Source organism: Gracilinanus agilis, chromosome 1, assembly GCF_016433145.1.
Source record: "Gracilinanus agilis isolate LMUSP501 chromosome 1, AgileGrace, whole genome shotgun sequence".
NCBI lineage: Eukaryota > Metazoa > Chordata > Mammalia > Didelphimorphia > Didelphidae > Gracilinanus > Gracilinanus agilis.
The window spans coordinates 285,686,126-285,701,702 of record NC_058130.1 but is presented as its reverse complement, the minus strand read 5'-3'; the positions used below and the strand labels follow the sequence as shown (position 1 = coordinate 285,701,702).

The window sequence follows — 15,577 nt, the reverse complement described above, 5'->3', positions numbered from 1 at the left end:
TTATTTCAGTGTTATAGTACACTACTAAATATTTGCATTTGAAGGGCAAGATGCACACTTTAAATTATGTATTCACCAACTTGCTCCACTATGATGAGCTTTTTACGTTCACAACAGGTATTTAGTAATTATCGATGATTGTGCCTTTTTGTCTTATAAACCATCTTAAGTACCAATTCACTTTTTAATTCTATGGGACAGTTTGTGGAAATGTTTAAAAGCACATCATAATTTAGATTTTTTGAAACTGTTTAATGTATGATTATTTCTGTTTAAGTACCACTAACTTTAAAATAATTTTATTTCAAGTGTAGACAATTCATACTGCATCTTCTGCTTCTCAGGAAAAAAATAGAAGCTATCCAAATTCTGTTATGGCAAATTATTTCACAGTTTCAAAGTAATATCACAGCTGTCTTATTATACAGTACAGCCTGTTGCTTTATGGAAAATATCCTCCTTTGTCCCCTTTTTTCCACCAAAAGTTTATGCCATACATTAATTTGGGCTAAAATATTAATCATTAATTCTATTCTGACCAAAGATTATGTTCCTTTATTACACAGACATAGTAAGCCATATATCCTGTATAATATTTTTAAATGTTTTAGTGGTAGTTTTATATACTTCAATGGACCTATGGTCTTATTGATATGAATAATCTCTTTAGCAATTATGATTTTTATGTGTAAAAAAAATCAGGCAATTTATGAAAGGTAAAAAATATCTTGATTTACAAATGTAATTCCCATTCATCTTAAAAAGATATTTGACATGCAGTGATTCTTTAGGGGACCTACTTTTGTTTTGTGACCTGAAGAGCTGATTTGAAGAAACTTCATTTAAACCTCTGTTAACTTGAAAATTAGCCCAAGAAATGTATCTTGCATAAATGGTAGCCTATTCACACCAACCCCTGACTTGTCATTTTAAGAATATAATTTTGAGTATCTCTACAGAGACAAGGTCAAAGAGACGGACAAAGCATCATAAAAAATATTACACTTGGATTGTGTGGTTTAATTTCTTAATTCATTTGAAAACTAAACCTGATTTGTATCAGAATTGAGCTATGTATTTGGAAGAAAGAAAAGGATTTATCTACTAATGTTAAAAATGTAAACAAAATTTATATAGGAATGTAACTATCTAAATACATACATTGACATTTCTTTGCTATATATTAATATTTTTTGAAATCAATAATGTGTATTCTTTCCTCAGCACCAAATATTTCCATATTTATTTGTAGGAGTAATGATAGGATTAACATTTCCAAATTAATTTTTTGTAGTGTTTACAAATTGTTGTAATTTAGAACATTAAAAATATTTGAGCACAAAATAATTTTAGCTCATTCATTAAAAGTTCAATGGAACAAATATTTTGTTGGTTTGTTGGCAAACCTTGTAGGCAAGTTAACTGGGTAACTTGAAACACTTTGCATAATTAACCAAAGATCATAATTATATCATAAGCGTGAATCAAAATATTCCCAATTTCAAAATCCAGTTGTTTTGACATTAAGCAGTCCAAATAATAATTCCTTTTGTATTTTCTGTGCTCTTTTCCAAACATTAACATCCTACTGAAGTTAATCTAGATTGCTTTTCTTTTCTTTCTCTCTTTTTTTTTCAGTTCGAAGCATCGGGCACTGGTTCATCCGTTACTTTCATATTTTATTCTTTTTTTTTTGCCTCTTAATACCTAAATAAAAAAAGAGAGAAAAGGAGAAAATTTGGTATGCATAATACATAGAATTTCAACAAATACTCATTAAATGTTTCCTATTCTGCCCTTCCTGACTTTAGGTACAAGATATGAAAGTGATATCCTTCTTCCAAATAACCAAAACTACACAGAAGGTGCTTAGTAAATTATAACTACTGATTGATTGAAAAAGGTAATTATAAGTCTGATGGGTACAGTTTCAACTGTAAAGTAGGAAAACTGGTGATCTTGAGCAATAATCATTATGTGAGTGTTAGCTAGAGTTAGAGGAAGAGGAGGAAGAAGAAATATTCTTATAGAGAAGCAAATCCAATATGTCTAGAAAAACAATGCTATGTTTTCTAGGTATCAACCAATAGAGTTAGCAAAACATACTTGAAGCTCTCCTTTTCAGAGATTTCCCAGTTTCTATGAAATGGTTCATCTGTCGCTAATGCTCCACTAAGCCAAGTGAATAATAATATAAATTTTATTGATAGGAATTTTGTTTTCTAGGATTCTCTCAGCTTGAAATTCTTATTAACCATCATTTCAACATTTTGCTAGTATATATGACATGGAAGCACTGCAAGGCCATGGATTACCTTCTTGAGTTATGTTTAATATAATTTAAATATTAAGTGTATTATAGTTACATTATTTGGAACATAAGGTAAATGCAAGAGCCTTGTACTTGTTTAATAAGAATACTTCATTCTTCAACCATACCTGATAACACCATATTTTTTAGCACTTGTGGTCACAGAATTAATTTATGGAAAAATTTTGATTCTAAAGCAGAGAAATGAGAACTCTTTGCATACTGACCATTTTGCACAATCACCTTACTATCAACGCAAAAAGGATGATGGGCCTTAATTATGTTATAATCCTGATCTTGTACCATTTTCTATCTTCACAAAGTTTAAGAGAGAATTTAGGGAGAAGTAGTTACACTTTCGGGGTACACCTTATTTGTGAAGAAAAAGAAAAAAGACAAGGAACTTACGGTGAAATTGTGCAACCAGAGGCATATGCATGATGTCCTGTGTATCGAATATCACAGCGTACAACATTGTTTGAGTAATCAGACTCAGGCACCAAATAGCTGGGATTTACACTGACCTAACAGAAACAAATAATATTTATATGTAAGATATTATATATACTACCTAGCTTTTTTTTTTTGTTTCCATGTAGGCAAAAACAAGAGCATATAGTCTTGCACTAAAGTTTAAGAAGCTTAAGTGAGTTCGTTAAGGTCTGAATGAGTTACAGAGAAAGATGTAATTTTCTCTTTTTCTTTTAAAAACAACAAATTCTCATCTGTCTGGGTTGATTTAGGTGTGGTCTTAAATGGCCTCTTTAAATCATTTCAAATCCTGTTATATTTAATAAACGACTCCATAGGAGTTCATTTACAATCTAAATATGTTTTCAGAGTTCACTACCTTCAGAATGTAGTTTCCAGGCTTTACATCTGTAATATCAATCCATTGACAATCTATATCTGCATTATAGGTATCATAGCACCCAGGGCTCAGACCCTAAGAAAATGACAATAAAATGTAATTAGTGGGATATAATCATTTAATGCATATTAGTGTAATAATAGAATTCTGTCAACAAACAAACCTTTAGTAACTAAAACTTTGACAGCAAGGCAAGTTTAGGTTATTGTTCCAGAAGTGGGGGAAAATGAAAAATGCACACAACTTAGACCTCAGACATTTCCCACTTAAAAATATTTGACAAACATATCTCATGTGGCATCTAAAATAGTTTCACGAGTGGACTAAGAAAATTACAATGTAAAATGATAAAAGCAAGTAAAGTCCTAGCATACCACCAATTACTAAAATAAAAGGGTTTAAATGGGAAACCACTCTGCTGGGTGGAATGGTTTGTGGAGAGAAAGAGACAATAGACCACCACCAGAGCATTCCCATGTGATGACAGGGAGTGACTTTCAGCAACTGGGGCGTAGGGATTCTATAAATATACACTAAGGCACAGCTTCAAGAGGGGCTTCTGATTTGTGGCCATCTTGCCACACAGGCATAAGACAGTAATTTTGAGTAAGAGCACTCTACAGCCCATAGGACAAAAAGAGAGAACCACCAACAGCCTCAGGCTCTACAAAAACTGCAGTGAAATGTCACCTGAAGAATGATTTAGAATTGTGCACAACATAGAATGAATTCCAGGCCATCCTTTATTCATCTATTCACAGAGAGAACACTGGCGTCAACATTTTTTGATGCAAAAGATATGTAATAAAGACATACTGACACATGGACACCTGTGTGCAGCTTATTTTTCTGGAAAACAAAAGTTGATATGGCAATATGTGGATTTTCATATATATATACTCTCAATTTGCTGTGATGTTGTGAGTTCAGAAAGAGATATAACAGAAATTTAGGTCCATAAGAAGTTTTTTATCCTAGCACATAGATTTACTTTACAAGATTCCAGCTGCTGATCAGCTTTGGCCTGGATTGTGTTGATTTACATTTTTCCTCCCAACATTCAGGCTGGAATTGTCTACTTACAAATTGGGGCTCTTTATGGAAATACTGACACAGCTTTAACTCTGGGAGCACACATTTTCCAACTATAAAACATATGCAAACTGCTTAATTCAGCACTATTTTTAAAAAAATCAGCCCCAGATCTCTGCATCTGACATCAATTATCTTTGAAATTTAAAATGTGTACACATGTACGCTTGGAGAGAATAACTATACCCTTCTCTTCTTAGAGGTATCATTGAAAAGGAAGACTTTGGAAAGAACTTTATAAAGACCTTTCTTTCCCCTTTTCCCTTCAATTACTATTTTCGACCATTATCATATTCTTATAATTATGTATTAGCAAGGTGAAGGGGATAGGTGGTTTTAAATAAATGTGCAAAAATTGGGTAACATTAAAATCACTTAGCAAGTTGGCTAAACAATTTACAAAAAAATCTCCCTACCAATCTATTTCACCCAACCTATTCAAGAAAATGTGTTGCAAGACTCTTACAGTCCTAATTGTAAAACGCAAAGTAGGTCTCATAAAGAATAAGGATTCTAGATACAAATGCATATACCTACATACAGATATAAACAGAGGAAATGGGAAAAAATGGACTTGCTTTCTCTGTCTCTGTCTCTCTCCATAGTAATAAAGGACTTGGCTTTTCTACATACTTATACTATATATCATATATATCTATATTATCTATTTATATTGAAAGCAAGTCCACGCATTTTCATTTTCCATGTATTTTTTTCTTTGACAAGATGACTTGTTAAATGAAGGAACCAAAAGAGATCAAATTGCAATAAAATTACAGTAGGTCATTTCTTTCTGAGACCTGTTAAGCCTTTGTGGGTGGGTGGGTAGGAGGAAATGTCAACTTACTTGTGTGTGTGCTGTACAGGCATATCGTCTATAGTATCCATAATCACAGGAAGTATCCTCAAGGCAAAAACTTGCTTTATGGCCTTCAGCCACTCTCCTCTGAGTGCTGGCATCAAGTAAGTCATAGTGGCTGAATTCATCCATACTGTGGTAATGTCTGGTAGCCCATTCAATAAAGGTACATTAGTAAACTTTAAACTGGCTTATAAATAAAATAATTCATTCACAACAACCTAATATCATAAAATATCTGTTTTTTTAATCCCTCATTCATTGGGCCAAAATCTCTTTTCACATTAAAATTATGATTAAATATCTAAGGATGAAAAAATATAATAGATTTTAAATTTTTTCATGTATAAAACAACTATTGGGGAAATGTATGCTAATACTTTTACTTCTGGAAGGAAGGTTATGATTTTGGTTGATGCTGGGTTTTTTTTAAATTACATTCAGTTTCTTGATAATAAACAATTTCTGAATTGTTTGCTCCTAAATGGAGCTAGCTGATGGTTGGATACAGAAATTTGGATCCAGAGGAACCCTAGCGGTCATCTAGTCCAACTTCTTCCTTTTCAGTTGAAAAAACTGAGGACCAAAAAGATGAAGTGACATTTCCAAAATCACAAAGGTATGTTCTGAACTCAGATCTTCTGACTTCAAACACAGTATTTTTTTCATTATATTGTTGGGAGTTGCTGTTCTCTCAAAGAGCAATGATTAATATTTCCTTTGACAAGAATGTTGATGACAGTTTAAAGTTTGTTTTTTAAAAACATCGACTTTCTTTATATTCACTTTTATAACAGAACTTACTAGTATTTGATTATCTATAGCAGTGGTTTTAATTCCTGAAATGACAGGGAAAAAAAGGATAATGCTAAGCCATCAGTTATCACCTGGTTGAGGGAGTTCTTGCAAGTGGTCTATAAAGTGGAAATGAAGTTTTTATATCAACTCCTTTCACCAGTAGTTAAGTGAATGGCATTATAAAGAATTTACTCAATGTTTTTCTCATTGACATCATCACCATAAATGTAAATACTTTTTCACATTACCAGAACAGAAATCAATTTGACTTTGACAAATTAGTCATCACTTAAAATGGTAATCAAGTTCAAATAGGGACAGCTGAAAGGGAGAACAAAAAAACAACACATGCTCAGGAAAATCAAGATGATTATTCACAATGGCATCCAAAAAAGATTGGGTATCCTAATGGCCCACAATGTAAGTACAATCTGGAATACATGTTAAATAACTAGGTAGCCTCAAGAAATTGTAAGACAATCTTCCTATTAGGCTTATTACTTGGCTTCAAACACATGAAAGGGAAAACTTAGAGAAGCAGAAGACATGGCAATACCTTCAAGTTTAAAATTAGAAGGATGGCATGATTAGAGTTTGGCAGTAAAGGAAACTATTGTTTTCTGCTTTCCTGGAAATAATTTTTATGAAATTAAGGTGATCAAAAAATGTTTACAAGTTATGTATGAACTTTTTGGTTCAGACTCGTGGTTCCATTGGTTCAGATAACTTTCACTGTGAAAACTCTACCAATGCTAATCTTAGCAACTATTCTGCAACTTGTAGTTTTAGAAATTTGCCCGGGACATTGATGTGTCAAGTGACTTATACGTGATTGGTCATATAGATAAAGATATATGGATATATGTATGTGTAAAAACACATGTGTACATACACAATGCATATGTAGATAGCTAAAATATAGATGCACATGGGCATATCTATCTAAGGAAGGATAAATCATCCAAAGACCTCTTGAGTGCAAGGCTAGTTCTCTATCTGCTACCCCATACTGGCTATTTATGTGTATTTTATTGAAAACTTGTATTTTAATTCATTAATAAAGAGAGGAAAGAGAAAATGTTTTTATCTCCCATTGATGTTAAAAATATGTACAGCATAGTTTTTATAACAATTTTGTGGCACATGGCCAATGTCCATTTTGATGTAGTAAGGGAATCTATTTTTGTGGGGAAAAATGGAATTTAGTTGCAACTTCCTAAGAAATTAAGGAACCTTTTAACAAGATATTAAGCAGCTGCTTTCTCTCCCAGGTATGGAGAGAACACAAAAGTGGATTTTTAATTGCAAAAAAAATACCAAGGAAGGTTATGGAATAATCACTCTTAGAGATCTTTAAAAATAGGATTGCCTATAGCACTGCTTGGTTTATACTCCAAAGAGATAATAAGGAAAAAGACTTGTACAAAAATATTTATAGCCACGCTCTTTGTGGTGGCAAAAAATTGGAAAATGAGAGAATGTCCTTCAATTGGGGAATGGCTGAACAAATTGTGGTATCTATTGGTGATGGAATACTAACTATTGTGCTCAAAGGAATAATAAACTGGAGGAATTCCATGTGAACTGGAAAGACCTCCAGGAATTGATGCAGAGTGAAAGGAGCAGAGCCAGAAGAATATTGTACACAGAGACTGATACACTGTGGTAAAATCGAATGTAATGAACTTCTGTACTGGTAACAATGCAATGACCCAGGACAATTCTGAGGGATTTATGGAAAAGAACACTACCCACATTCAGAGGAAGAACTGCAGGAGTGGAAACACAGAAGAAAAACAACTGCTTGAACACATGGGTTGATGGGGATATTATTGGGGATATAGACACTAAAGGATAACTCTAGTCCAATTATCAATAATATGGAATTAGGTCTTGATCAATGATACATGTAAAACCCAGTGGAATTGTGCGTCAGCTAAGGGGAGTTAAGGGGGTTGGGGGAGAGGGAAAGAACATGAAACATGTAACTATGGGAAAATATTCAAAATAAAAATTAAAAAAAAATTCTAAAAAAATAGGATTGGCTAGAATCTATTCAGTACGATTTTGATGCAGTCCTTTTAAAAGGGGCCTAGACTAGGTAATCTTTCAAGATTTCTTCTAGTTTTTTGATTATATGATTTTTATTGGACTTTGAAGGATATTTAAAATCATCTTTTTTTTTAAACCCTTACCTTCCATCTTAGAATCAATACTGTGTATTGCTTCCAAGGCAGAAGAGTGAAAAGGGTTAGACAGTGGGGGTTAAGTGACATGCCCAGGGTCACACAGCTAGGAAGTGTCTGAGGCCAGATTCAAACCTAGTAAAATTATCTTTTATAGCACAATGTTAACCTCCAAAGTTAGTTTTACAAAAATATCATACTTATACAGCCTTTACTCCAATAGAAATGTCCTTTCTCTTACAAGTGTCATTTTGGGAATAGAACTCCTTTTTAGAGGACAAGGCTTTCAATTCAAGACATACTAATGTCCAATTTCGAACATTAAACAAGCACTAAGGAAAACTAGTTTAATAATATTTAGACAAGGCATATTACTTCCTTTTCCCCAAATGACTTGGGAAGAAGTGACTAATAATTACAGTAAGTATCATCTCCCATTGTATTAGAAAGCTGACAATTCATCATAACAAGTACCAAGTGAAAATGGCTAGAGAAAGTCAGTCTTGAGGACTACACAAATAATCATCACACTCACTGGTGACAGCTGTGCCACTCCCATGAATATCTTGGTCGACTTGGTAAAAAATCTGATGTGCCTTGATTTTTCACTCGTTGGGGAAATCTTAGCAGCACCCGGTTATCATAGTCTCTGACATCTGACCTGTATGCTGAACTGTAATTGTGGAAAGAAATAGTCATGATATAGTTACGATGACTTTCTTGCTCACCCCTCTCCCTTCCTTTCTTACAGTGAAATAAATATATGAAATGAATATAAATTAATTAATTAAAAGCCAGATAGATAAACGGTCAACTGAACCCCCCCCCCAATTTTATGTGTAATATGTATCAATTAAAAAGAATAAAATCAACTACTGAAATTTAGGCAAGGAATTATCACAAATCCCAAAGGTAAAAAAGGAATCTTATCTTAGTATTTTTCAGATCTAGATGGTAACACCGCTCTGATTTAGGAGATAAGTCTTAGGAAATTATCCAAGGCAAATAGAAGGTCACATATCTGGTAAGGGTCAAAAGTCTGGATTCAAATCCTGTTCTTCCTGATGTTAAGTCTATCACTAACTCATGCTATTTCCTAGTATTGGATAAATGAATGCTTAATAGAGGCTCCCATTCATGTGATACTTTATTATTTATAGAACAATTCTCTCAAGAAAACTATGAAGTGGGTGGGGTAAGCATAATTAGTCTCAGATAAGTTAAGATCTTGCCAATGGTCACAAAACTTGTGACACATCTAGGACTCAAGTGCTATTATTTAGATACTGAATCTAAATCTCTGTGTCATTAAAATAAAGTTCAATTTACAAAGCTAGTTAATTCAATAAATGCTACTTAAATTTATTCAGTCTATGAGAGACCACTCCTGTTAACACAATATTGTAAAATACATTCAAGTACTGCTAAAGGATCATTTCTTTTTCCTTCTTTTCCTTTGGTAGAAGTGAGAAAGCCTAACAGGAAGGCCAAAAACAGCCAAAGCAAGAGAATAAACAAACATAAGAGACAAGGGGCCCAGCAACCCCAAATACTTATGACTACAAGGAATAGTAATTAGAGAAGCAGTATGGATCAGCAGAGAGAAATATTTTCCAGTCTAGAATACAGAATCCCACTTCTGACACACACTGGCTGTGGGATCTTGGATGAGACACAACCTCTAAGTAGCTCTGGGTACTTTCCTGAATTGTAGAGGAACTTCTTCTCCAGGATCTCCCTTTATTTTTGAAATGAAATTACACATCCAGTAAAAATAAGAATTATGGGATATATAAAGTGACTGAAAGATTTGTTTTTATGTGTAAATATACTCCAAATTTAAATTAAATTTCTATCCTTTTTCTGAAATACAAACAAAATGGTTGCCCTCTGCTGGTTGAATAGGCATATTTTTAAACTTCCTAATGCTTGGCCTACTTTTACACAGTTATAACTCCAAATACATTTTTGGGTTAGTCTTGGAGTATGAAATGCCAAGGAATTTCTTCTAAACGTTAACTTTTTTTTTTTTTTTTGATGGCACCTTCCAAAGCAACTTGGGCTCCCTCTCCTGGCTCTTCAATATCAAAACCTAACAAATCCTATTCTCCAAGAGAAGGGGCCTTTATTTTTAATGCAGTTGAAAAAGCAGAGCTTCAAGGATTGTTGAAAACAAGAACATGTTAATTACAGCTGCAACCAAAAGTAGGAAAAGCAACCTTTGCCAAGTGAATAAGACCACAGTAGCAAACATACTTTTCAGTCTTCTAAGAGGTCATTAACATGCTCTATAATTACATTTTTTTTGGTGGGGGGAGGGTCAAATTATAGATGTCTTACTCAATTTTACCGGGAATGGTTGCTTCCCACAGTAGTGTTTGGGATCGTTTATCAGGTCAAGTACAATGTCTTTTTCTTTAATCATGTCGACAGGACCCCATTGCTTTTGAAATTTGAACATACGCCTGAGATTCCAAAGATAAAGGAGGAAGTAATCCAAGCCACACTCTTCCTCTTCTGCACAACAGCTGGAAAGATCAAGAGCAAGGGCCCACAAAAAAGTACTCTCTTCCATCTCAGCATCCCCAATTTGTCTTGTCCTCTTCCACCTCCCATTTCCCACCTCTTCAGGGTCCCAGCTGCCATGGGCAAGAGGAGGAGAGGAACAGCTCAGAGATAGCCCGATTTAGGGTCGGGAGAAGACCAGGGCCCCTACCTGGCAAGGCAGTTTTCCTCTGCAGCACATCTCAAGTTGTACATGGACATCCTCTGCACGTACGTGGACGCCTGAATGTAGTAGGGATCTGGCACCAGGTCTGGGAGACCTATAAGTCCGCCAAGAATAATCAGAAACCAACTAACGCCTTGGAACCCTGTGACTAACCCGACTTCTCATCTATCCTTATTATTCATTCTTTTCTCCAAACCCTTCCCTTCCTGAATTGGATCCTTTCTACGAAAACTGCCAGGATTGAGAAGAGTTAGAGACAGGGAGAATGCAGGATAAGAGAAGACAAATAAGAGGGGAATGTTTGCAAGTGATTCTGTGGCTTTCTTTTGTGAGGGTCAGTCAGGGAGACTGAAAGGGATGGGTGCTGTGTCAGGGTTCTGGCTGTATCTGGTCTTCGGGCTTCCTCACCTGAGAGCCGCAGCTGGCCGGCTGTTTGTAATGTGTTTGTTTTGTTAGGGATGTTATCTCGAACTTTTTGCACGTCAGGTTATTTGTGATTGTCACTTACCATATTGGAAGTATCCAGTGCCGTAGCCAGGTCTGTTCCTGCTTCCCGGACGTGGCCTCTCGTAAGTGTCATAGTAGTTGTAATAGGGATTGTCGTCTGAGTACTTGTAAGGGTTGTAAGGGTCATCGCTCATCATGCCATCTATTCGGCTAGGAGCTCTGAGGTTGCTCAGGGTGGGGCGGCTACTGGCAGGAGTCCGACTGCCATCCCTGGCCGCAGGGATGGAGCCCCGAGTTCGGCCCCCGGGGTTGCTGGTGATGGTGGTGGTGGCAGCGGCTGAGGAAGTGGACTCCGAGGATCCGCCCTGGTACCTCTGGCCAGACGGCTGGTAACCAGCCTGGAACCAGTGCCTCGCCTCTGGCTGCCTCCTGCTGTTTGTGCTGTCGTGGACCTGGGCGCCTACAGACGGCTGTGGACGAGAGCGTGGAGAAGTGCTGTTGTTTCTGAGCAACAGGACTGGCGTCTGGGGAAGCGAGGAGGAAGCTGAGGATGTGGCGGAGGAATGGGTGGCCGAGTCCCTCCGGCGTGGAGGCTGATACTCAGAGCCGAGGCTCAGGAGGCTGAACACCTGCCCATTGTTCTCCCACTGAATCTTTTGCCTCCAGAAGGCTGGGGGAGGAGGGTCTCGTCGGGGCTGCTGGCAGGCCACTTGAAAAACACAGCCCAAGTGTACGCAAAGATGCAACCGAACAAGAAAAACTGCGGGTGAAGGGAAACGCATCTTTCTTCTTTAATCTCCACAGACAGGACTAGCGTTGCTTAAAGAAAAAAATTTTTTTTAAAAAAGGGAGGGAAAAAATCACTTGTGTGGGAAGGAAAAACCATTTACCGACGTATTTCAATAGCTACCTCGGAACGCCAAAACTGGAGTGTAGACCGTAAAAAATAAAACAGACAACGCGCGGATGTGGCGTCTTACCCCGTTTCCCCCTTTCCTAGTGTTTATAGAAGAATGATGGGGAGAGAAGCAGAAGCAATAACGAGCCGGCAGCCTCACATCGTCGTCCTGCTTTTGCTGGTGTCTGGAGTGAAGGAAGGAGGAGGGATGCGAGATTTTAAACTTTCTGGCACATTTGCAAAGTTACACAAGCGCTTCTTGGCAGGGCTGTTCCTATGCTATTTGTTCACGTAATGCAATTGGAAACGTGCAAGTCTAACAGTTCCTCACATCTGCCCCCTCCCTCCTCACCACCTCCCTCCAAGACACGTTGCACATAGAGATTTCTTTAAGGAGAAAGAACACAAAAGAATACATATCCAGCAAGAGACACACGCGACCCACATCTTAATCTTGGGTGAACATGCAGGAATTTCGGTGGACTCAGACACACTCAAGCAGCCAGACCATGCGACTGTGCCAAAGTATGCAGAGGGAAAAATGCTATTAGGTCATCAAACACAGGAAAGACTGGAAAGGGGGAGGTAGGAAGACTTAGACTTGAGGGGAGTGGAGGGAACATGTTTTGGGGAAAATATTCTGGCTAAGAATTCCCTGTCCAGGAAGGGAATGTTTCCCAATAAATTCCCGGTTATGGGAGACCCCCTCATCCTGTAAACTCTGAGCTATCAAATTTTGTTTTTCTGTGTGTAGGTAATATGAGAAATGGGTTACAAATTCATCTCCTACAGTGAAATTTCTAAGGGAAATTTCACATGGGAGAAGGGCAGTTGACTCTGAAGTCCGTAACCAGAATAAATAAGCCCATCTCCTTGATTCAAAACCTAAACCCAGACTTTTATCAGAATGTGAAAAATCATCTTTCATCTTGACAGTGTGTTAAAAAGAGGTTGTTAAACAGAGTCCGTTCAGAATTCAGCTTAATATATACATTTGAACTGAGATTTCTCCCCCTCACATATAGGGGGTTTTGTTTTGTCTTATTTCTGTCACCATTGGTTAAATGTTCAATACCACTTAATGTATTAATGACAAATAATAGGACACATCAGGATTTCTGTCTGCAAAACTTCCAAACCAAACAAGAATTTTCCAAAGACTAGGGAGTGTTCTTAGTGGGAAGGAGAATGGGAAGAAGGGTCAGTAATTCTGACTGGAATTAGATGGCAAATGGGGTATATCTATTCACATGTCACTTTTAGGTTTTAGCAGTACTGGAAACTTTTCAAAAGAAAATTGACATTAAGAGGTAAATACTTGAAAATATTCTGAAAATAGGGTTGAAAAATAACTGATTTTATTGGTTTGTATATCACACATCATTTCTGAATATATCTCAAGCTCCCAACCTCGTCCTAGTGAGCTATCTCTTATAACAAAGATATAAAAAAGAAAGAGGAGAGGGGGACAAAAAACCCCAAAAACAATATTCTGGCAAAACAGAGATAGAGTTCCCCACTCCTAGGAGGGAGGCCTATTTTCTTAACTCTTCTGGAGTCAGCCTTGGTCATTATCATTACACATCCTTCAAGGTTTCTTGTTTTTTTTTCCATGGTGGTTGTTCTTTCTACTAAAAAATCTGAAGACTAGGCTAGGGTTTTTCCCCCCTCTAAAAGGTAATAAAACCATCCTCCATACCTAAATTGTCCAAAGGATTAATGCTCCAACCATTACGTGGCTTCCTGGTTACATAAGTACAAAAACAGATGCTTGAACTTCATACAACTTCTCACTCTGTAGGTGACCAAGGAAAATATGGAATCAAGGAAAATGTCCAACTAAGTCAGTGCTGTATCCTTACATCCTTTCCATGCTAAAGCTCCTTTTGTTAACTCCTACATGATCTATAGTCTCATTTTTTTTGAAAGCTGAATCATGGAATTAATCTATGTCAAGCCTGACCTAAAATAATTTTTAAAAATCATCTTATATATTACTTTCTTAGTTCTGCTTATTTTATGTTGTACCAGTTAATATGTAAGTCTTCTAATGTTTCTCTGAGTTCTTCATATTCATTGTTCTTTATGACATAATCATGTTCCATTATATTTGTTATAACGATTTATAGCTAGTAAATGCTGCCAAAAATCATCTTTCTAAAGCACAGGGGAAAGTATATAAAGTATATATATAGATATATGACTATATCACTATCTGTTCAAGAATCTTCATTAGATTCCCTTTGTTTAGAATTTTCAAACTTTTTGGTGTGCATCTCTATCAGTAAATATATATGTATTGAGCTTATGCTTTAATAATTTATATTTATTATAATATGTACATTGTTAAAGAAACAGGAAATATATAGGAATTTAAAAAATATCAGATCAAGGAAAATTTAAGTTTTATATTATTTTATTTATTAATGTCACAAACTAATTTTGTTCACTAAAATGTTAGTAATGAGTTTTAATGAGAGCTATGTGATTGAACATTCTTCATTATTTTTTTTTAATATCTGTTAATGGGGGAGAAATGAACTCGGTGGCTCAGTAGATTGAGAGCCAGGCTTAGAGACAGGTGGTCTTGGGTTCAAATTTTGCCTGAAACATTTCCTAGCTGTGTGACCCTGGACAAGTCACTTAACCCCTATTGCCTAGCCCTTACCATTCTTATGTCTTGGAACCAATACACAGTATTGATTCTAAGACAGAAGGTAAGGGTTTTAAAAAATAAAAAATAAAATAAATATAAATATTCTGGAGAGAGGATTTATAAATGACAGTTGTTTATTGGTCTTTGATTACACAGTTAATTTGAATATTATAAGTTAGCTGAGCATGTGACCATCTTTTTTTATCATCATATTTATTTTATTTATTTTTGTTACACTTTGAGGTCCATATCCAAAAAAGATTTTTTTTTTAAGGAAAAAGGATGTATTTGTACAAAAATACTTTAAGCAGCATTTTTTTTGTGATGGTAAAGAATTGGAAATTGAGGAGAAGTCCATTAATTGATGAACAGCTGAACAAGTTGTGAAATATAATTGTAAAAGAATGAGCAGGGGGCACAGCTGGGCACCTAAATGGATTGAGAGCCAAGCCTAGAGATGAGTTCCTAGGTTCAAATCTGGCCTCAGACACTTCCTAGCTCTGTGACCCTGGGCAAGTCACTTAACCCCCTTTGCCTAGCCCTTACCACTCTTCTGCCTTGGAACCAATATTCTAAGACAGAAGGTTTTATAGAAAGAAAGGAAGAAAGAAAGAAAGAAAGAAAGAAAGAAAGAAAGAAAGAAAGAAAGAAAGAAAGAAAGTGTAAGATGATCAGCTATGAAAGACTTAGCTCTTCTCAGCAATACAGTGAAACGATCCAAGACAGTT

The 15,577-nt window shown here is 36.0% G+C and overlaps 1 protein-coding gene across 4 annotated transcripts; it reads right to left on the bottom strand.

The window, feature by feature from the left end:
* Nucleotides 1-1,220: 1,220 nt before the first annotated feature.
* On the bottom strand, nucleotides 1,221-12,333 carry LOX (lysyl oxidase). Of its 4 annotated transcripts, XM_044657603.1 has the most exons (8): nucleotides 11,853-12,333; nucleotides 11,668-11,819; nucleotides 11,357-11,607; nucleotides 10,834-10,942; nucleotides 8,653-8,790; nucleotides 5,122-5,278; nucleotides 3,162-3,257; nucleotides 2,716-2,835 (listed from the first exon to the last, which is right to left on the bottom strand). In XM_044657603.1, exons 1-8 carry the CDS (start codon nucleotides 12,075-12,077, stop codon nucleotides 2,716-2,718), a joined length of 1,248 nt encoding a protein of 415 aa, XP_044513538.1. In that variant the 5' UTR covers nucleotides 12,078-12,333. The 4 variants fall into 4 exon arrangements, with proteins under 4 accessions (XP_044513535.1, XP_044513538.1, XP_044513537.1 ...); XM_044657600.1 differs by adding an exon at nucleotides 1,221-1,707 and having other exon boundaries at nucleotides 2,720-2,835; nucleotides 11,357-12,333; XM_044657602.1 differs by having other exon boundaries at nucleotides 11,357-11,565; nucleotides 11,647-12,333.
* Between the last annotated feature and the right edge of the window lie 3,244 nt (nucleotides 12,334-15,577).

Coding starts and splice junctions, on each gene's coding strand:
- LOX (XM_044657600.1), bottom strand. CDS start 12,077: ATGCGTTTCCCTTCACCCGCAGTTTTTCTTGTTCGGTTGCATCTTTGC. Junction 10,943..11,356: donor CACTGGATACTTCCAATATG/GTAAGTGACAAT, acceptor GCGGACTTATAG/GTCTCCCAGACCTGGTGCCA. Junction 3,258..5,121: donor CCTGTACAGCACACACACAA/GTAAGTTGACAT, acceptor TCATTTTCTTAG/GGTCTGAGCCCTGGGTGCTA.